We start from the raw sequence: 21,528 nt of genomic DNA, 5'->3' as shown, positions 1-21,528 counted from the left end.
GTATGAAATGTTATTATTGAGAGTCCTTTTCCATACAGATAAGAATGTGTTTGGGAGCAATTGGTGAGGTGTTGTCCAGGTTGGAAACAAGGAGGAAAAAGCCCCTTTGGTAAACAAACATTTGCTGAGGTATTCTCTCTGCCAGGCACCAGGTGCAGAGATAATAGTTGGCATGTACTATATGCCAGGAAATAAGTGCTTTCTAATGCAGCTGCTATTGTTGTCTTCATTTTACAGGTGATGAAACTGAAGCACAGAGAGGTTAGGAAACTTGGCATGGTCACACAGTTTTTAAGTTGTAGCATTTAAATCCGTGTAATCTGGATCCAGAAGTTATGCTCCTAACCCCTATGCTATACTTCCTTGCCTCAGAGATGAATAACATCCAGTTCCTGCCTTCTGGGAGTCTTAGGCCAATGGGAGAAACAGAAAGGTAGACAGTTACAATACAGGGTGATAAATTCTCTGCCAGATGCTTTACACATTATCTGATTTAACCCTCAGGATGAGACTTCAAAGTGAGTACAGAGGAAGCATCTGAGGTGCAGAGAGGTTAAATGGTTTGCGTAAGGCCACACAACTACTCATTTGTCCTAGCCAGACACTGTCCTAGGTGCTGGGTGCACAGCGGTGAAAAACATAAACAAACGAGAGATAATAAGCAATACTTAAAATACTTGTGTACCTTATACAGAATGTTAGAAGGGAAAATAAGTGCCGTGCACAAAAGAAAAATAAGCAGGGGAAGGGGAAGGAGGGGTGTACCAGGTCGCAATTTTAAATAAGGATGGTCACGGAAAGTCTCACTGAGGTTACATTTCAGCAAAGGGACTTTGGCTTCCACACTGAGGGCAATAAGGAGCCACGGTAGGGTTCTGAATAGAGGAGGTGTGTGATCTTCCTGGTCGCAGTGGAGAGAATAGACTTGGGAGACAAGAATAGGGGCAGGTCGACCTGTTAACTGGGGCTGAGAAGTAATTGTGACTTGCGCTAGGATGGTAGCACTGGAGGGGTGAGAAATTGCTGGATTTATGTGAAGGTAGCATTTATGGGGGATGCTGATGAATTGGACTTGAGGGCTTTGAAAGAGAGGAGTTTGGAATAACACCGAGGTTTTTGGAACAGTGAAGTTGCCATTAACTGGTATGTGGTGACAGCAAGAGGAATAGCTTAGGGTTGGGTGGGGAGATGTGCCCTGGCACATGGTTAAAGGGCTTTGTAGGCATTGCAGGCAAGGAAGCTCTTTTCTTTCCGAGTGCTTCTCTTAGTTATTGTGGTTGTAATGTTTGTTTAAATGTGTCTTTCTCCACTAGAACAGCGTCGGGGACACAGTAGGCAGTAATAAATATTTGCTCAATGCTTACATGAACAAATACGACAAGCCTGCTTTCTTTATTTTTAGTAAAGTAATGGGGAAAAGAGTCTACTAGAGAAGGGCCACGTCGCGGTCGCCTCCTAGGAACTTCCTTTTAGCTGAGCAACAGGTCCAGCATCTTGCTGACCCGGCCGGCTTTCTGAGCACGCGCGTCTCGGCCTGTCTGCTGGGCGGGGCCGCGGGGCTTGTGACACCGCCCGCTGAGCCTTGTGACGCAGCTCTGCGTGCGGGGTGGGAAGTGACCGCCCCGCGCCCAGCCTGCCCTCTTCCGCTGTCGCTGTAGGAATGGAAACATCTGCCCCACGTGCCGGAAGCCAGCTTGCGGCGACGACGGCGCGCCACTCCGCGTCCTATCGCGCTGAGCCCCTGCGGCTGTCATCGCGAGACGAGCTCGCCGAAATGGCCGCGTCCGCTCAAGGTAACCGCGCCGCGGGGAGCCGCCTTCCTGGGCTCCGGAAGGGGAAGGGCTCCGCGCCTGCTTGTCCCGGCAGAGCTCCCCAGGGAGCCCAAGCGGCCTGTGGGCGGAAAGGGCGCCCAGGGCTCACCCCTGACCCGGCAGCTCCCAGGCTCCGGCCAAGGTCAGGCGCCAGACTGGGGCCGAACTGCCCCGGGGTGTTGTCTCCTGTCAAGCTCGCTTGGCCTTCCGGCGCCGCCCCCAACAGCCTAAGCCCGGAGACGTTCCGTCCCTGTTCTCGGAAGCGCTCTGGCACCTTGAGACGAGGGCAGATCTTTTGTCCCTAAGGACGTTCATCTCAGACATCTGTCAAGAGTGTTTTTGAATGCAAGGCGCCTCCCTCTGCGTTATTGATGGTTTTGAAAGAGTAGTACACATGGGCTGGTACTTTGAAATTGTCTTTTATTGAGGCTGCGTAGTCAAAGGAAGATTTCCTGTAATATACGCGGTGGAGCGCGTCTTTAAGTCATGCTTCTTACCCTACTTCTTTGAATGCTTCAGGTTATATTCATTTCAGTATTGACTCACAAGATCCGATGGCTAAACAGAGCCATAATCAAAAACTTAATCATATAAACTTAAAATTACATAAATTGTATTAGAAGCAAAGGCAGTGAAAATACTCCAAACATCACTTTCTTGTTATTTGCCATGTTTTACTGTTATCTGTGCTCTTGAGGTTATTTACATCTGTTGTGTCTGTGGGCTGGAAAGAACATAGTGTGGTGCACTACTGTGCATCTCTTCCCAACTCTGCGTTCAGTGATGTCACGCTCACGGTGAGTGAATACACCGTGGAAATTGGTATACACTGCAAGTCAGCACCTCCTTTCCCCTCCCCAAGCCGGTTGTTACACCTTTACGAGCACACCACTAAATTTGAGTGACTCTAAGGGGTTGGAATGCACAATGTCATTATTTTCCTGCAGAGCGGACTGCCCTCATTCACTTAAACTGTATAGGTTGATCAGACACTTGCAACTGTGAAATTTTGAGGTTTACATAATGAATTTCAATCCTTATCATAGTGATGATCACATAATACTGTGATCACTGATTTCCTGGCAAGGCTAGTGACTTACTTTTGTCTACATAGTGCTTGGCAATGTTTGTCGAATGACTGAATGAAGTTGGGTAAACTAAACGTCTCTGATTTGACCCCCCTTTTCACTGGAGCCCCCTATTGAGGTAAGGGGCTTGGCAAAATTACAAAAAAACAAAACCCAAAACTCATTCTTGTTTTCAGTGATATTCTTTACCCCAGGGAGAAAGTTTCTTCTTCAACATAGCAGTAATATTTTGTTGTTACATTAGAAAGTTTTTTTTCATTTAACTACTTGTGAGGCCATATAAGGCTCAGTTCTTCAAACATCCATATTTTGGTTCTGCTAAATTGGGACCTATGATCCATCTTGAATTATAGTTTGCGTATGGTGTAAGGTAGGGATTGAGATTCTTTTTTTTTTGTACAGATACCTAATAGTTCTAACACAATTACTGAAAACACCGATTTCCCTGTTAAATTACCTTGGTGCCATGTTATTGAAAAATCACATAACTATATGTGTAGATCTACTTCTGGACTCTGTATTTTCTTCCACTGATTTATTTGTATATCCTTAGGTCAGTTTTACACTGTATCAAATATAGTAGCTTTATAAATCTTGACATTTGGTAGCTATATTGTACTGTAGCTGTGTAAGTCTTGAAATTCCTTGAACTTTGTTCTTTTTTTCCCAAAATTGTTTTGGCCACTTGTCGTACATTGTACTTCCTAAATGATTGCAGCAGTATCTCCCATTCCACATACTCTTTTTTCATTGTGACTTTGACACTCCTCCCACTGAGTGATGGGACCTATATTCCCTCTTGAATCTGAGTGGAAGTTTGTGACTGCTCCAATAGAATTCGGTGAAAGTAACTGAGGTTACTGAGCTTCTGAGGTTCGGTCTTAAATGGTAATATAGCTTCTGCCTAGCCCTCAAGATCCCTAACACTCTCCCTCCCTCCCTTGGGACAGGCGCCTGTGAACCTAGCCACCATGCTATAAGGAAGCCCAAACTAACCCACATAGAGAGGCACCCTGTGTGTGTGAATGTAGTAGATGATTCCAGGCCCCTGCCAGTAATTCTTCCAGCTGAAGCCTCAGACATCATGGAGCAGAGATGAGCTGTAATGCTGTATCCTGTCTGAATTTCTGATCCACAGAATCTGAGACCATAATGATTGTTTTCCTCTATGAAGTTTGGGGTAATTTGTTATATAGCCATAGTAACTGGAACACTACTCTAGGTCCTTCACACCTCCATATAAATTTTAGAACCAGCTCATCAATTTCTAGATAAAAACCTACTTTTTCATTGGGATTGCAGTGAACCTATAGATCACTATGGAGTGAATGAACATCTTACAAATATTGAGTCTTGCAAAACATATAGTATATGTCTCTATTAATTTGTCATCTTCAGTTTCTCTCTGCACTGCTTTGTCGTTTACAGTGTAGAAATCTTTTGCATCTTTCATTAAATTTATCCCTCCATTATCTTCCCACAGAAGGGGATTCGACATTTTGTTAACTCTTTTTCCCTTCTTAGGCAAATCATTTAACCTCTGAGCTTCCATTTCTTAATTATAAAATGGGGTTAATAAATAGTACCTTGTTTTGCACCTACTTTTTTCTGTGGATTTAATTAAATATACATGTTTATTGCCTAGTAAATAGTAAGAGCTCAATTAAACATTATCTTCTACCTTTATTATCACTGGAGATCCGCATAGTACTGAGAATTTCTGAATTTGTGGATTACTGAATAGTATTGTTTCTCCTAAAAAGGAAGGGCAAATAAAGAAAATCCATTTCATTTAGGATGCATTGTTAAGTATTACTAGAAGTTTTTCCAAGGTCCTTTTGCTTGTTTTTGAATTTGAGAGGAAAAACTAGAGTTCTAATTCTAAATTGTCTAGGTTTTCTTTCTCTAAGACATATTATTTGTTGATTTTAGTTGATTTTTAAAAATTGCTAGTCAGAATTTCAGAGTTAATTTACTATTTAAAATAGAATAATATTTGGAGGTTATTACAACTATCTCTATTCTAAAATTCCTTAAATATCTCTTAATTTAATTAGGAATTGTAGCGATTTATTGTAAAAGTAACTGTGTTTTTATTCAGTATCTTAATTCTTGTAGGAAACTTTGAGGGAAATTTTGATTCACTGGATCTTGCAGAATTTGCTAAAAAGCAGCCGTGGTGGCGCAAGCTGTTCGGGCAGGAATCTGGGCCTTCAGCCGAAAAGTATAGTGTGGCAACCCAGCTGTTAATTGGAGGCGTCACTGGATGGTAAGTGATGTGAAAGATGTCCAGTGTCTTTTTTTGCATGATTTAGTATTGTGGTTATAAGAACCATCTCCTTTTTTTTCCTTCTTCTTCTCCCCAAAGCCCCCCAGTACATAGTTGCATATTTTAGTTGTGGGTCCTTCTAGTTGTGGCATGTGGGACACTGCCTCAGCGTGGCCTGATGAGCAGTGCCATGTCCGTGCCCAGGATCTGAACTGGGGAAACCCCGGGCCGCCGAAGCAGAGTGCGAGAACTTAACCACTCGGCTGTGGGGCTGGCCCCGGAACCATCTCCTTTAACCAGTAAAAACACATTGACTTTTGTGAAATTGATCACTCAATGTATAGCATTCATCTAAACGTCATGTTAGTGTTGTTTAATGGTTACACATAGTGTTTACTATATGCCAGGTACTATTTTAAGTATTTATATAGAGGTCTCGTTTCCTTGTCACAGCCACTCTGAAATTGGTATTGTTATCATCTATCCTCATTTTTTTCCAGTTTTATTGAGAAATAGCTGACATACATTACTGTGTAAGTTTAAGGTATATAGCATGATGGTTTCATTTACATATGTTGTGAAATGATTACCACAATAGGTTTAGTTAACATCCATCATCTCATATAGATACAATAGAAAGAAAAGAAAAAGAATTTTCCTTGTGCTGAGAAAGTTAATTTATTTTCTAATTCTGAAATCATGCTTATTCATTATAGAATTATTGGACAGTACAGAAAAGAGTTAAGAAGAAGACACCCTTCCTCGTCCTTCATTATTCTCTTGGGTTTCTGAATTTTACAACCTCCTCTTTCTTGGTTTCCTCTTTAGTTTTACTGTAGTACATATTCAGTGTCTTCTAAGGGCTACCATTTCTGAAAATGTCTTCATTCTTCCCCCAAAGCTGATTCATAGTTTGGCTATGAATTCTAGGCTGCAAAGAACTTTTAAGGTATTGCTCCATTATATTGCCAGTCTAATTCTCATGCCTTTGTATGTGACTTGTTTCTCCCAGGGGAAGCTTAAATATCTTCTCTGTGTTTTCTGAAATTCCACAATCATAATGTTGTGTGGGGATTCTTTTTAATTTATCCTGCTTGAGAATTTTAATAGGAAGACTCAAGTCTTCTCATTTTTAATAATTTCTTCTATCATTTCTTTGATTTTTTTTGTGCATATAATACATGTACATTTTAATGAATACATATAGAGTGAACACCTACGTAACAACCACTCAGGTTAAAAAAATGTGGCTGGTACCCCAAAAACCTGTAGAGATAAATGTTGTCCTGACTGTTATGCGTTATTTCCTTCCTTTCTTTGTAGCTTTAACGTCAATTCTATCACTAAATAATATACTGTAGTTTACCTGGAACTACAGGAACTTCTTAGCTATTTTCTTTATTTCTTATTTTGTTAACAATTTAATAAATAAATTGGCATATCATCAGCTGCACCTATTTAAGCAGTTTGATAAGTTTTGACATGTACACACCCATAAACCATCACCACAATAAGATAACGAACATATCCGTTACTCTAAAAGTTTCTTTATACCTCTTTATGATCCCACCCTCCCTTTCATGCCCCCAACCAACCACTGATCTGCTTTCTATCACTATAGATTACTTTGTGTCTTCTAGAATTATATATAAATGGAATTATACAGTATGTATTCTTTTAGTCTGACTTCTTTCACTTAGCATACTGATTTTGAGGTTCATCTGTGCTGTGTGTATAAGTAGTTTCTTCCTTTTTATTGCTGGGTAGTGTTCCATTGCATGGATGAACCAGTTTGTTTATCCATTCGCCTTTGAGGGATATTGGTTTATTTCCACTTTTAGGCTAAAACTCTTATGAACATTTGTGCACAAGCCTTTGTATGAACATATGCTGTCATTTCTTTTGTGTAAATACCTGGGAATAGTATGGCTGGGTCAAATAGTAGGTAAATGTTTTAACTATTTAAGAACCTCCCAAACGGTCTAAAGTGCTGTACCATACTTACATCTCCACCAGCAATGTATGAGGGTTCCAGTTTCTCCACATCCTCACTAACACTTGGCATAATGTCTTTTTGATTGCAGCCATCCTAGTGGATGTGAAATGATATCTCATTGTGGTTTTAATTTGCATTATCCTAATGACTAATGAGGATGAGCATCTTTTCATGGGCTTATTTTTGCCATCCATATATCTTTGGTGAAGTATCTGTTCAAATCTTTTCTGTATTTTTATTGGGATGTTGGTTTTCTCTCATTACTGAGTTGTAAGAGTTTTTTATATATTCTGGATACAAGTCTTATATCAGATATGTGACTTGGAAATATAGTCTACTTTATAGCTTTTTATGATCTTAACAGTGTCTTTCAAAGAGCAGAAGTTCTTAATCTTGAAATGTAATTTATCATCTTTTTCTTTTATAGCTCTAACTTTTGGTGTCATATCTGAGAACATTTGCGTAACCCATGATCACCAAGATTTCCTCTGTGTTTTCTTCTAGACTATATATGGGATTAGATTTTTCATTTAGGTCCATGATCCATTTTGATTTACTGTTTGTGTATGTTGTAAGGTAGGAATCCAAGTTCTTTTTTTGCATATGGATATCTAATTGTGCCCACATGATTTGTTGAAAAGACTATAATTCTCCACACTCAGTTGCCTTTGCACCTGTGTCAAAAATCAATTGACTATATGTCTGTTTCCGAACTCTTTGTTAAATTGATTTGTACATCTTGGTGCCAATATCACACTGTTTTGATTAACTTTATAATAAGTTATGAAATCAGGTAGTATAAATCTTACAACTTTGTTCTTTTTCAAATTTGATTTGACTCTTCTAGGTACTTAGCATTTTCATATGAATTTTAGAATCAGCTTGTTGCCAATTTCTACAAAAAGCCTGAGGGGATTTTGACTGGGAGTATATTGATCCTTAAATATGGTTTCTCTCTCCATTTGTTTAGGTTTCTTTTAATTTCCTTCAGCAATGATTTGTAAGTCTTGCACATCTTTTTTTTTTTCTGCTTTATCTCCCCAAATCCCCCCCATACACAGTTGTATATCTTAGTTGCAGGTCCTTCTGGTTGTGGCATGTGGGATGCCACCTCAACGTGGCCTGATGAGCAGTGCCATGTCCGTGCCCAGGATCCGAACCGGCGAAACCCTGGGCCACTGAAGCGGAGCATGCGAACTTAACCACTCGGCCACGGGGCTGGCCCCTGTTGCACATCTTTTATCAGATTTATCCCTAAGTATTTCATATTTTTGATGGTATTGTAAATGCTATTACTTTTTCAATTTCAATTTCTCATTGTTCATTGTTTATATATAGAAATGCAATTGACTTTTGTATATTGATCTTGTATACTGCAATCTTGTCAAAGTCACTTAGTAGTTTGCAGAGTTTGGGGGTCCCCAAGACCACCCTCATGTTTGATAATTCCCTAGGAGGATTCACAGAACTCACTGAGAACTGGTATACTCATGGTTATGATTTTTTACAGCAAAAGGATACAGATTAAAATCAGTCAAGGGAAGAGGCACATGTCCTTTGTTTTCTTTTGGATCAAATATATATGTGTATATATATATGTATGTATAGTATAAATATGTATATTATGTATGTGTGTATATATATAATTTTTTTATTAAGGTGAAATTCATATAACATAAAACTAAGATTTTAAAGTGTACGATTCACCCGCGTTTAGTACATTCACAGGGTTGTGCAACCATCACCTCTATCTAGTTCCAGAAAATTTTCATTGCCCAGAAATAAAACCCCATATCCATTGAGCAGTTACTGCCCTTTCTCCCCTTCCCCTGGCAACCACCAGTCTACTTTCTGTTTCTCTGGATTTGCCTATTCTGGACATTTCATATAAATAGAATCATACAATACGTGACCTTGTGCATCTGGCTTCCACTGGCCCTAATTCCGTTACATGAAGCCATTAACTGACATTTTTCAACTAAGATTGTTTAATCAGTGATAAAAGCGAACCGGATCATTACTTAGCTCTTATTTCTCCCATGTTTTTGTTATAATTGTAAATTAATGATAAAGACTCTTAATCACTAATTCCTAAATCTCATCATAAGCCCAGCATAATGCTTTTTGATGTTCATCCATGTCATAGTGTGTATCAGAGAAGATGCCATTTAAAGCCATGGAACTAGATGGGAACATCTGGGAAGTTAATACACATAGAGAAAAGAGGTCCTAGGACTGAGCCTTGGAGCAATTCAACATTTAGAGATCAGGAAGACGAGGAATCAACAAAAGAGTCTGAGAGGAACAGCCAGTGAGGAATGAGGAAAACCAAGAGAGAATGGTATTTCAGAGCAAAAAGTTATTTCAAGAAGAATAATTGACTATGTCAAAGCTGCTGGTAGGTCACATGAGATAAAGGCTGACGAGTGGACATTAGGATTTGGTAAGGTTGAGATCACTGGTAACCTTCATAAGAATGGTTTCCTTGAAGTCACGGGACAAAAGCCTGCTTGGAGTGGGTTTGAGAGAGTGGGCAGCGGGGACAGATAGATACAGCAAGTATAGACAACCCGTAAGTAGTTTTGCTGTAAAGGGGAGCAGAGAAAAGGGAAGGTGGATGGAGAAGAATGGGAGTTTAGGGAAGACGTTTTCAACAATGGTTAATAATTTTAGCATATTAGTGTACAGTAATGAACAAAACAAAATCCTTGCCCTTGTGGAGCAAGGTTGCGCAAGGGAGATAGACAAAAATAAAGAAATCAGATAATTAGATTAAATTGGCCGCTAGATTTAGTCAGTCAGATATCAGATGAACATTTCATTCAACATATTCCCCTGCTTTTTCATCTGTTTCTTCCTTGTTTTCATATTGTTCAAAATGCCACTCCTGTCCACCTACTTGTCGAGGGCAGAATCCTATTCCTTATCCCTTGCAACCACTCTGTCCTCAAACTCAGGCATGTTTTATTTGCTTCACAAGCAGTTCTCAGGGCTGCTCCCTCCTTAACATTTATCCCATACAACCTTAGTTCAGTCCACCAGCGTTGTTCTTCCAGATTGCTACTGCAGCCTCCCAACTGGAGTCTCTGTGTGGATCCTTTCTGGAACCCTTTAATCCATTCTCCACACTATAGCCAGAGTCATCTTTTAAAAATGCAACCTGGGAGTTTTAAGAGGTTTGCTCAAGACCACAAAATTAATAAGTAAGCCAAGATTTGACTCAGGGTCTTTCTGAGTTCAGAGCCTCTGCTATATACTTATGCCATGCTCCCCCTGGGGCCTGGCTTTATGTATGGGGTAGGAAGGAGCTGGATCATGCCAAGGTAAGTAGGATCTGAACATTATTAGAAGTGCATGTTTGTGTGTATCTGACAGCATGTCAACTTGTCTGATGCTGGTTTTGTTTTTGTAGGTGCACAGGTTTCATATTCCAGAAGGTTGGAAAGTTGGCTGCAACAGCTGTGGGAGGTGGATTTTTTCTCCTTCAGGTCTGTATGTGAAATATTCCTAGAAGTTTGGAAATTCCACTTGCCCATTAGGAATGTGGTGTGAGGAGCTGTAATCTAGATAGACTTGGCGTTTTATACTAGAATAGCCTTTGCTCTTGTTTTCCTGTACTATTTGAAATACTAGTGACCATTTGAGTCAAACTTCATCAATTACTAGTCGTCATTTATAACATGAGGACATTAGTACATATTCTTTATCATAGCTCCCTTAGACCAGTTGAAATATTAAGCAAATATGATTTCAAAAATACAAAGTGTAATGCAAGTGCCCTGTGATACGATTTATTCTTATACACTAATGTAGCCAGCTTTGATCCGAGAGCAGTTGATGAGAAATGAGGGCTAGATGACAGTACAGGCAGATGTCCTATGTTGTCTCTTTGGCCTGAAGTTTATTTCAGAACCACTAGGTGCTAGTTTTCTGGGTGCTAGGATGCTCTGCAGCATTGGTTTGCAAACTTGAATCCACACTGGAATTACTTGAGAGTTTTAAAAACTACTGATGCTTGGAGCCTAGCCCCACCCCCTCGCCCCCTGTGCCTGATTTTTGGCAGGGAGTGGCTGGAGCTGGATGAGCAGAGGTCTGGGCTGGCTGGGCCTCTCTCTGTCTCTCGCCCCCTCCCCCGCTCCTCGAACCCCTTCCTAGCTCTCAATAGTCTCAGAGCTCCTCCACATGGTCCTTCTGCATGGGCTAGTTTAAGCTATCTCAAACTACTGTGCCTCAGGGCTCCAAGCACAAGTGTTCCAGAGACACGTGAAAGTTGCACCTCCTTTTCTGCCCTAGCCTTGAAACTCATGCAGCATCACTTTTGCAGCATTCTGCTGGTTACTAGCAGCCTTCTCCCACCCCCAATTCAATATTTACTTTCCTGGCTCCCTCCCTGTGGGCTTGGCAGGGGCTGACTCTGTTACTGGACAGGTCAGACTCGTTGCAAGGCAGGGCCCCCTCCTCATGCCTGTCTGTCTCCTTCTGGGTTGCAGTAATCTTTCCTTCCTCTCACTCCTTCAGGTGGAAGTGCAGTGACAGTTCTGTTGCTGCTAGACCCACAGTCCTGCTCTATCCCCGTGGTTTCCCCTGCAGCATGCCCCAAAGTTTGTAAATATCTTAATATCACGTTGAAATGTCTTAATCTGAGCATACCCTCTGTTTCTTTTTGGGGCCCTGACTGGCAGACGTAATTGGTATTGAAAGTACCTCCAGGAGAGAACCTCAAAATGGGTCAGATATTCAAGGAATGCAGGGATGCCTCCTTGCTAGGGGAGGTGGACATGGGGAGTCTGCTGTGCACTCATGTCTGTCATCAGAGGGATGAGGGTGGGAAGTAGGCATGATGTTGGGAGATCAGGGGTTAAGGTTTGATGTAAGGATCTAGTTTGTTTTATACTGATAATTGTCCTAGCAATATTTAGTGAACAAGTCTTCATTTTCCCAGTATTTGTAGTGTTGCCTCTATCATATATCAAAATCCATATATGTGTGGGTCTGATTCTAGTTTCCCTATTCTGTTCCACTGGTCAACTCCCTACCTTCACTAAGCCTTGATAGTTGGTAAGACAAGTTTCTTCACATATTCTTCATGAGTGTTGTGGCTGCTTTTGCTTGTCCATCTAAATTTTAGAACAGGCTTGTCAATTACTTTGAAAAATTCTGTTGAAATTTTGATTGGAATTGCGTGGGAACCATATAGATGAATTTGGGAATTAATATCTTTTATGATACTGAGTCATCTATCTGTGAACATGGGCTTTCTCTCTATTTGTCTTTAATGTCTATGCATAGACTTTTATTATTTTCTTCCATATAGATCTTGTACATCTGTGATTCGATTTTATTCCTAGATATCTTATAGCTTTAGTCGCTCTTGTGGCTTTCCTTGGTCACTTGTTCTCACCCCTAAGGCTGTCTCCCAGTTGGACTGAGAATGATACAACTAATGATGTGGAGCATCTTTTCATGTGCTTATTTGCCATGTACACAGCCTGTCCCTCCATTTATTTGGGCCATCTTTGGGTTCTTTCTGCAGCAGTTCGTAGTTTTCAGCATACAGATTCTGTATGATTTTTGTTTAGATTTATACCTAGTATTTAGTTATTTTGCAGCTATTGTAAATCATAATTTATTTCCCTTTCCAGTTGTTCCAATTGCTAGCATATAGATATACAGTTGATTTTATGTGTTGACCTTGTATTCTGCGACCTTGGTAAACTCACTTTTTCAGTGTAGGAGTTTTTGTTTGTTTGTTGTTGGATTCTTTGACATTATGTAGACAAACATGTCTGTGAATAGCAACAGTTTGACTTCTTCCTTTCTGATCTGGATGCGTCTTCGATCCTTTTCTTGCCTTCTTGTGCTCAGTACAACTTCATTTCCAGTATGATGTTGAATAGGAGTAGAAACAGTAGACGTCTTTGCCTTGTTCTTAACGTTGGGTGAAGGCATTCAGTCTTCCACCCATAAGTACAATGTTAGTTGTAGGTTCCTTTGTAGATGTTCTTTGTCAAGTTGAGGAAGTTCCCCCCCCCATTTCTCTTTTTCTGGGAGTTTTTATTATGAATGTGTGTTGAATTTTGTCAGATGTTTTTGAGTCCTGCCTTCAATCTAGGCCAGGTAGTACTGGAGGGAAAACGGGAAAGGCACGAGCCCTCAAGTAACTGTTGCATGTCTCTTGTCCTATGGGAAAGTCATGGTGGAGTAAAGGATTTGGAACCATTGTTTAGCGTATAATTTTTGAGATCCAACTATGTTGCTGCTATAAGTAGTTTGTTCTTTTTAGAACTGAGTAATATCCTGTTGTGTAAACATGGCACAGTTTGTTTATCCATTCACGTGTAGATGGACATTTGGGTTATTTCTAGTTATTGACTGTTACAAGTAAAGCTGCTATGATAAGAGCTGCCATTCTGGATGGCATAATGGCACATGCAGTGGCAGTGTTGGTAGGTAATGCCAAATCTTTCTCTTAAAAGACTATCAGTTAATGTTCTCAGTAAAAGTGGATAAGAGTGTTTCTTTCCCCACATGCTTCCCAACACTGGATATTTTCAGTCTTTTGGTTTTCTCCAGTCTGATAAAAAATTATAGTAGCTCATTAACTTTAATTTGAATTTCCTTGATTAATGTTTTATTATATATATAGCAAATATTTTCTCCAGCCTGATTTGGGTGACTGATTAGTTGGTGGTGCCATTAACTAAAATAGAGACTAGAAGAAGGACAATAATGCAGGAGGAGACTACAGAGAGGAGAAGAGTTACAGTTTTAAGTATTTTGAGAAATCCAGGTGGATATGACTTATCAAAAATTTGGTGGGGAGAGCTGATCTTGATGGAGGATTAATGGGCTGTAATCAGTGGCTCAATTCTTTGGATAACACTAATCTAGCACAAAACTACATACTTGAATCAGTTTTATCCTGTTTACACATTCTTGATGAAATTGTTTGCACTGAGTTTTTGTGTTGTGCCTGCTGTCTTTACCAAGGGAAATAGGCATATTCTGTGGGGATATTTGGGTGTGCTTCTCCCAGTACCCCTCGTATGAAGTCACTCCTGAGAAATCTCTGCGGGGCCATGTGCTAGAAGACTTCTCTCTGAGCACCAGTGATTACTATCTGACAGCCTTGCTCTGTTCACTTTGTCAAGAAACTCAGACTTATGTTGGCTGTAAGGTCTGTTTCTTCACCTTACATCTTGATTTCCAATTCTAATTTTCATTTTACCTTTTTATCTTTTTAAGCTAACTTAAAACTCTGTAGAGAGGGGTAAGAGTATAAATAAAGTAAAAGAATTACTAGCAGTCATTGAAGGCCAGTCTGTTGATTTCCAGCATCAGGCATATGGCCTTGCACATAGGGTAGATGCTGAACAGATGTTGAGTGAATGTCGTTGTCATACAAAGAACTGCATGGCAAATGTCTCCAAAAATGGAAAATTAGAAGGGTTTTTGATAATGTACTTCAGTGATTCATCCTGACAAAAAGAAATAACAATCCTGTGTTTTTTACTTCTTGCTGTCATTGAAACTATAGCTTGCAAACCATACTGGGTACATCAAAGTTGACTGGCAGCGAGTAGAGAAGGACATGAAGAAAGCCAAGGAACAGCTGAAGATCCGTAAGAGCAACCAGATACCTACAGAGGTCAAAAGCAAAGCAGAGGAGGTGAGACTTGTTTTGTTCACGTACAGTGTGTGAATGGTACAGACGATTTTGTGTGTACAAAAATGGGGTAGACACCAGTACGTCAGCCTTGGATGGAAGATCTTCACCTCAGAGGCATTTTTTTAAAGCTGGGTAATTGAAGTGTTTGGTGACCTTTATCAGTAAGTGAGAGTGTAAAGGGATACGTGCACATATGTGGGTCAGTCATCCCTTGAACTAATTCTTGTAGGGATGGGGGCAGCACAGCCAGTGGGGAGGATAATAAGGAGATAGATTGTGTAGGCAATATGATGATTTTGAGTCATATTTTGTGTCTATGTACACACATCCCTGAAATGTCCATACGTGACTTATTCTACACATAACTAGCAGGAATGTCTAGCCCAGGGGTTGGCAAACTTTTTTTGTAAAGGGACAGATCGTAAAATATTTTCAGCTTTGTAGGCCGTGTGGTCTCTGTCACAACCACTGAAGTCTACTGTGTAGTGTGAAAATAGCCATAGATGATATGTGGACAAGTGGGTGTGGCTGTGTTATAATGAAACTTTATTTAAAAACAGTGACTGGCTGGATTTGGCTCATGGGCTGTACTTTGCTAACCCCTGATCTAATGCTTAAAACCAGGTTAGGTTACATTGGCTGGCACTGGAGGGACAGGAGAAGTCTTTCTAAAAGGATATATTTTGCTACTTCTTTATTACCTTTAGAAATATGTAAAATGTCTCAGAAATAGGTGCACTGAACTGAGGAGAAATGAACCAGGATCAAGGTATCAAGAAGGTTCCTGACACCTTCCATAGCCTGGAGCAATGGTGTTCTGGATTCACAGAGAAAAGGGACAGAATGAGTGCAAAAGAGGGATTTAGAGGTAAATTGAAATAGGCCTTGTCCTTGAGGCACTCACACTGTAGTAGCTGTGACAGGAAAAAGTTACTTAATCAAAGAGAATAGGTGGTAGTAGGTGAACTTAGGTTAAAAATGTCAGGTTAAACACATGCATTTATCTCCACTTCCTTCTGAAATATTTCTGACTGACGATAACAACAACAACAAAAGGCTAAACTCACAAGGACCAAGAGAATAGGAGAGGAATACCAGTAGAAAGAAATGTCAGCAAATTGTTGGAAGGTGGGGAAATCAGAGAGATGAGTGGTAAATGACTTAGCAGACCAGAAAAATCCTGAACAGACAACTCCACATCTCCAGGTACATGGTGACAGTCTCTGTATGGTGGCAAGTGGTTTGCTGAAGCTGGTCCTTTATCCAGAATGGAAAGTGGGCTCTGTGGGGACCCAGGAGCACAGATAGTCCCTCCCCTTTCCTTCTCTCCTTCCATCCCTTCTCCTCAAGCTCAAGGTTATGAAAGTTACACTTTTTTCATTTTGCCAAAACTTTATTATTCAAATGTTTACAAAAGTAATACATGATTGTTGAAAACTTCTTTAATGATACAGGAGATATATATATAATGATAGAGGAAGTGTATATAATAAAAAGTATAATGTTAATCCTTGATTAGCACCAACTTTGACTCAGAGGAAACTTGTTAACCAAAAGAGTTGGAGTTGGTTCATTCCACAAACTTTTGTATTCCTGTTCATAGCCTGGCATTGTTATAGGCCCCAGGGATAGTGGCTGGTTCCACACCTCAGAGCCCATGGTCTTATTTGGGAAGCAGGGAATGAAGATGATAAGTTCAGTATTTAGCAGCAAGGAAGTCATCAGAGACTTCAGTGAGAACAGTTTGTGGATTGGTAGAGTTGAAAGACAACTGTAGCAAGTTGAGGAATGAGTAGGAAGTAAGAAAGTAAAGATAATGAACGAAAGCAGTTATATCAGGAAGTTGTATGATTTTTTTCATTCCCTCTGATGGCAGATGGCAAAAGACAGTGCCTCAAGTAGGGAAATGTGGGGTCCAACTGAGTCAGGGGGAGGAGTGGGAGTGAGGACGCTAGAGAGTCTGAGGAGGATGGGGTAGGTAGTAGAGTGGAAAAGGTCAAAGGAAGATCAGGGTGTGAGTGGCTTAAATGGTTGGGAGATGAAGTCACTGTACTTGAGTTCAAGAAATGATTAGGTCAGGATACTGGATGTGTTGTCCCTAAGAACACTTTCTAAGGTGGTGGTTGTATTTGGGAGAAAGAGAGAGTCTGACTCATTTACCAAAGTTCTCTCTGAAATGGAGATTGACGGAGCTGCAGATGAGCAGGAACTTTTACAGGAGGTGGAAAGCTTTGAGAATTTAAGAAAATAAAGACCTCACCTGTTAATCATCCTCTGATGTGGTGAAGTGTAAGAATGGGAATTCATAGCATCTCCTTGGAGAGGAGGTCTCAGAGGGGCATGAGTGGTTAGATGGGCAGATAGACAGATGGACAGGATGAATGGATAGAGAGATTTGGAGGAGAGACCTCAGAGTGAGCAGCCTCCATTAGAGAGTAGGTGCTGAAGTGAACAGAAGGGGTGAAATTGGAACCAGGGAGAATGGCTTCTCTAACAAGTTTATTGAATGCATCTTAAAGTCTTTCCGCATAACTGTCCCCATGAACCTCTGTCCTTTCCTGTCCCTGCATGGACTACTCTCCGGTAGATTTCTTACTTTTCTAAACAGCATTACTAAAGACAGAATCCAAGGATTTGCCCTTGACTTCTCTTCCTCATCCCCCATATGGCCAGTCATCTGGTCACAAAGTCCCAGTTCAAAAATATCTCTTGAATTTGAACACTGCACAAGCATCCCTGCCACCACCTTGATCCAAAGACCTGTCGTCTCACCTCCTGAGCTATGTCCTGCTTCCTGTTTGGCTCCCTGTAGTCTTATTCTCCCCACAGCACTGAGTGGTCATTTTCACATTAGTCCATTCATGGCGTCTATTGCACTGTGAGTAAAGTACAAACTACTCAACAGGTAAGGGGATTGACATTGTTAAGATTGAGTAGGTAACACAGATGATTCCTAATAATAATATCCTTAGTAAAATAACCCATTGTGCTATCTGTTTTTCTTAGGTGGTGTCATTTGTGAAGAAGAATGTTATAGTGACTGGTGGATTTTTCGGAGGCTTTCTCCTTGGCATGGCATCCTAAAGAGGACAACGTCACTTCCATTATTCCTGGTTTTTCTAACCAGCAGCCTCTTCACTCCATCATTAGGACATCAGTCTCCTCGTCCTCTTATCCCATGCCTTCCTCCCTGCTATGGCATATCTGAATGGCTTCTATAGGCATCTGTTGGTACAAGTTGATATGGCCCTACTGTGAGCTTGACAGCACTGGAAGAAACAATAGACATTAGCTCTTCTCCCAGCACACTCCCCACTTGACTAATCTATAGGTCAGCAAGAATGTTCCTTTCCCCACTACATAAGATACCAGAACAAGGTGCAAGGTGGCTTGCCATGGAGAATGAATGGATCCTCAAAGGTTGTCCCAAACTTGATTTGGAAAAGAAATAACAAGCACATAGATAGATACCTTATTATGTGCTGCATGGAAAGGAACTGAATACATTTGCCTTTAAGCATGAAATATTTTTGTACCTTAGTGTCTACTTTCTTTATTAGTTGGTTTTAGATTATGGAAAGAGAGCTGTTTATATCTGCTATAATTATCCTGACAAAAATGGAAGCATAAGCACTGTAATTAAAAATCTGAATATGGAATGCACTTGTGCTGAATATGGAATGAAAAAGTATATATGCTGAGCTGAAGGTATTGTGTTTGGTAGGAGGGTCTTTATGGAAACCAACCAATAGATAACATTGTTGGATGGTCACACTTAGTGAATCATTTAGAGGCATTAAGATATTATCCAGGGATGTTTTCCACCATATAGAATAATGCATTTCTTGGCTATTTCCAAAGGGTTTTTTAATAGGAAAATAACTGGTTTTAGGTGGGAGAGGGAAGAAGCTCTTGGATTTTTACTTCATAGGAAAGGTTTTAAGCTTGTATTCTTTATCTCTTGTCAAAGCATTAGGAGTAACCATAGCTCCTCTGTGCCAGTTCTACTATTTCTTTATCCAGTTAGTATGAAATAGATAACATTTGAACCAGACTTTTAAAGAGGTAGCATTCCAGGCATTCAGAATTGAGAACAGTAGCAGTAGTAGCACGTGTAAAATAAATTATTTCCATCATCAAATGTAATCTGTTGTCTCATGATGACCCCAACTCTTAGAGTTATTCTTTAAAATAAAAGTTTATGCACACACACATGCTTAGAATCTTAGCACATTTTGCTGTAATGGCCTGTTACCATATCTGCGACCCCATCTAGAGTATCTGCTTCTGGAGGGCAGGGCTTGTGTCTTCATCATTATACCCATGGAGCCGAGCGCTTCATAGGTACTTAGTATTTGTTGAATATATGAATGATGACCTCATAGAAAGGTGTCTGGAAAAGGGACTGATCCAAAGAGTTATTTGAGACTTTGAGTTCTGAGATTTCAGAAAACTTGGAATTCTTAAATTTGCAGGTGATCCCTTGCAAAATGTGTGTTTTTAAGGCCTTCCTTTTAAAGTGTTTGCCTTTTAATTTATCTTGGGAATGATGTATTGAATTTGGAAATTGTAGCTACCAGTGGATGTGTGGAACTTTTTAGAATTCATCCATGTGCGTTTTTCTCCTTCTTACATTATGGTAATATTTTAAGGCAACATAAGTTATTTTGCTTGCAGTATGTATCAATCATCCTCAAATCATAATGGTATGAACCTCTGTTGCATATTTATGTACAAGAACTTAATTTTTTTTCACTTTTTACTATGGAAACTTTCAAACATATACAAAAGTAGAGAAAATAGTACAATGATCCCCATGTATCCATTACGCACCCACAATGATGATCAAATTATAGCTTATTTTGAAACAAATACCAAATGTATCATTTTATCATATTTCACTATGTATCTCTAAAAGGTAAGAACTCTTTTGGAATCATGAATATAATACCCTATTATCATAACAAAAAATTAATAATAATTCTCTATCAAATATCCGGTAGCTTAAGTGTTTTACCTTTGGTTGGTTTGAATCAAAATCTGTATAAGGTCCACATTGCATTCAGATGATGTGTGACTCACCCAGGCCATTGGAATGGTGACTGCAAAGTCTACCTGAAGTGCCCTGTGCCTCTTTGGGTTGCATGTCAGGGAGAGTGGCCACTGAATGCCTCTCCAGTCGGGTGGAGTTGCCTTTTGTCCATCTATTTTTCCTGTGATTATTGGTGATGACAACAAAGATTAAGCAGGTTGATCTAAGCCTCTTTGTGTGGGTTGTAATAGATAACAGACTGAAATAAGATCTATAGGTCTCTCCTGAAGTTTATTCCCAGCTAGCTGCTTCTGGGACCCTGAGGGGCATGGTTGAAGTCTATGTTGCGGGTTGGCCTCATCCTACTGCTATGAGAATGGCCTTGAATTCTGCCTGCCAAGTGAGGCCACCACTTACAGCCATGCAGACCTGGCGCCAGGGTTAAACAGTTGGAGTGCTTTGGTGCACATCTTGGGTTTCAGCAGAGCTGAACCATCAGTGAAGTAGGCCCAGGCATTTAGGGGAGGCTCTAAATTATGGCCGTATTGCTAGCAGCTTTGCTTCAGTTGGTGGAGTGGAAGGTAGGATTTCCCCCAAAAGAACAGCTGCCACCCCTTCATGCAAAACCAACGTACCAGGACCAGGTACTATTTTCATTTGACTAGCGAAGCCTGTTTAGTGAGGCCTGTATTTTTCTCCTGTACCCAGAGTCCAATAATGTGCTGGGCCTCCTTTTTAGTGATGGGCAGCTGAGGAGACAGCAATTTTTCCTTGGCTGATGGAGGGATTGAGCGTTGTCAGTCTGTACAGACTCCAGCAAATTCATTTTGAACGTCTTCGGGATTTCGGCGCCCCCTGCTGGCAGGGATGTGGTAACACTGCACTCGGGGCTTTACCTCTGGTTTGGTCCGCATTGGGAGAATCTCTGATTGTTGTCGTTACCAGCACATAACGCATCCACATCTGGTGGCTAGAGCGCCTGCGAGGCTTTTCTCCCCTTTGGCTCCTCGCCTCGGGGTTCGTGTCGCCCCTCCCCCGTGCACCCCGAGGCGCTCTTTCTGTCCCCTCCCAGGCCACCGCGGCTCCGCCTAGTGTCCTCGCCACTCTGGGCCACCCTTTGACCCAGCGTCCCTCCCGCGATAGGACCCGGTTGGACGAGGATTTGGGACCTGATACAGTAGAGCTGTAATGCTTGAGTCCCTTCTCCCCGAAGTTCACCCTGGTGTCAGAGAAGACGGGGGCGGAGGATCCAAGGGCGCTTTCGCTTTAAGGCTGCTGCCCCCTCAGGCTCAACAAGTAGGCTTTCAATGTTTTCAGTCTCCCTAAGGCTCTGTAACCTCATTGCTGACACTGTTTGTGCTCGTGGGTACGCCGCCTGAGCAGCCCCATTGTCTTGAGTGTCATTGTGACAGGACGTGATTAAAGTTGGAGGACAGTGTTGGATACCAGGGCAGGCCACCCGAAAATGTCCCATAATAGCATACTGATTATTTTGAATTCAAGTTGCTTGAGAAGCAAAAGGGAATTTTGACCCTCCTGTCCCTGTTCCCTGTGAAAGCAGGAAATACGTCTCCCATGTGAGAGGTGCTCTCCCTGTATCCTTATCCCCAGAGCTAGGGAATTCCAGGCAAATGAAGCCTGCAGAAACAAACCTCATTAATTT

The 21,528-nt window shown here is 40.9% G+C and overlaps 1 protein-coding gene across 2 annotated transcripts; it reads left to right on the top strand.

The window, feature by feature from the left end:
• The first annotated feature begins 1,602 nt into the window (after positions 1-1,602).
• Positions 1,603-19,045, top strand: FUNDC2 (FUN14 domain containing 2). Of its 2 annotated transcripts, none has more exons than XM_046673776.1 (5): positions 1,603-1,793; positions 5,057-5,168; positions 10,577-10,652; positions 14,702-14,833; positions 17,840-19,045. In XM_046673776.1, exons 1-5 carry the CDS (start codon positions 1,661-1,663, stop codon positions 17,915-17,917), a joined length of 531 nt encoding a protein of 176 aa, XP_046529732.1. In that variant the 5' UTR covers positions 1,603-1,660; the 3' UTR covers positions 17,918-19,045. The 2 variants fall into 2 exon arrangements, with proteins under 2 accessions (XP_046529732.1, XP_046529731.1); XM_046673775.1 differs by having other exon boundaries at positions 1,607-1,793; positions 5,018-5,168.
• Positions 19,046-21,528: the final 2,483 nt, after the last annotated feature.

This window comes from Equus quagga, chromosome 10 (assembly GCF_021613505.1).
Source record: "Equus quagga isolate Etosha38 chromosome 10, UCLA_HA_Equagga_1.0, whole genome shotgun sequence".
NCBI lineage: Eukaryota > Metazoa > Chordata > Mammalia > Perissodactyla > Equidae > Equus > Equus quagga.
The sequence above is the reverse complement of the archived record's forward strand: the minus strand, read 5'-3'. Positions and strand labels throughout refer to the sequence as shown.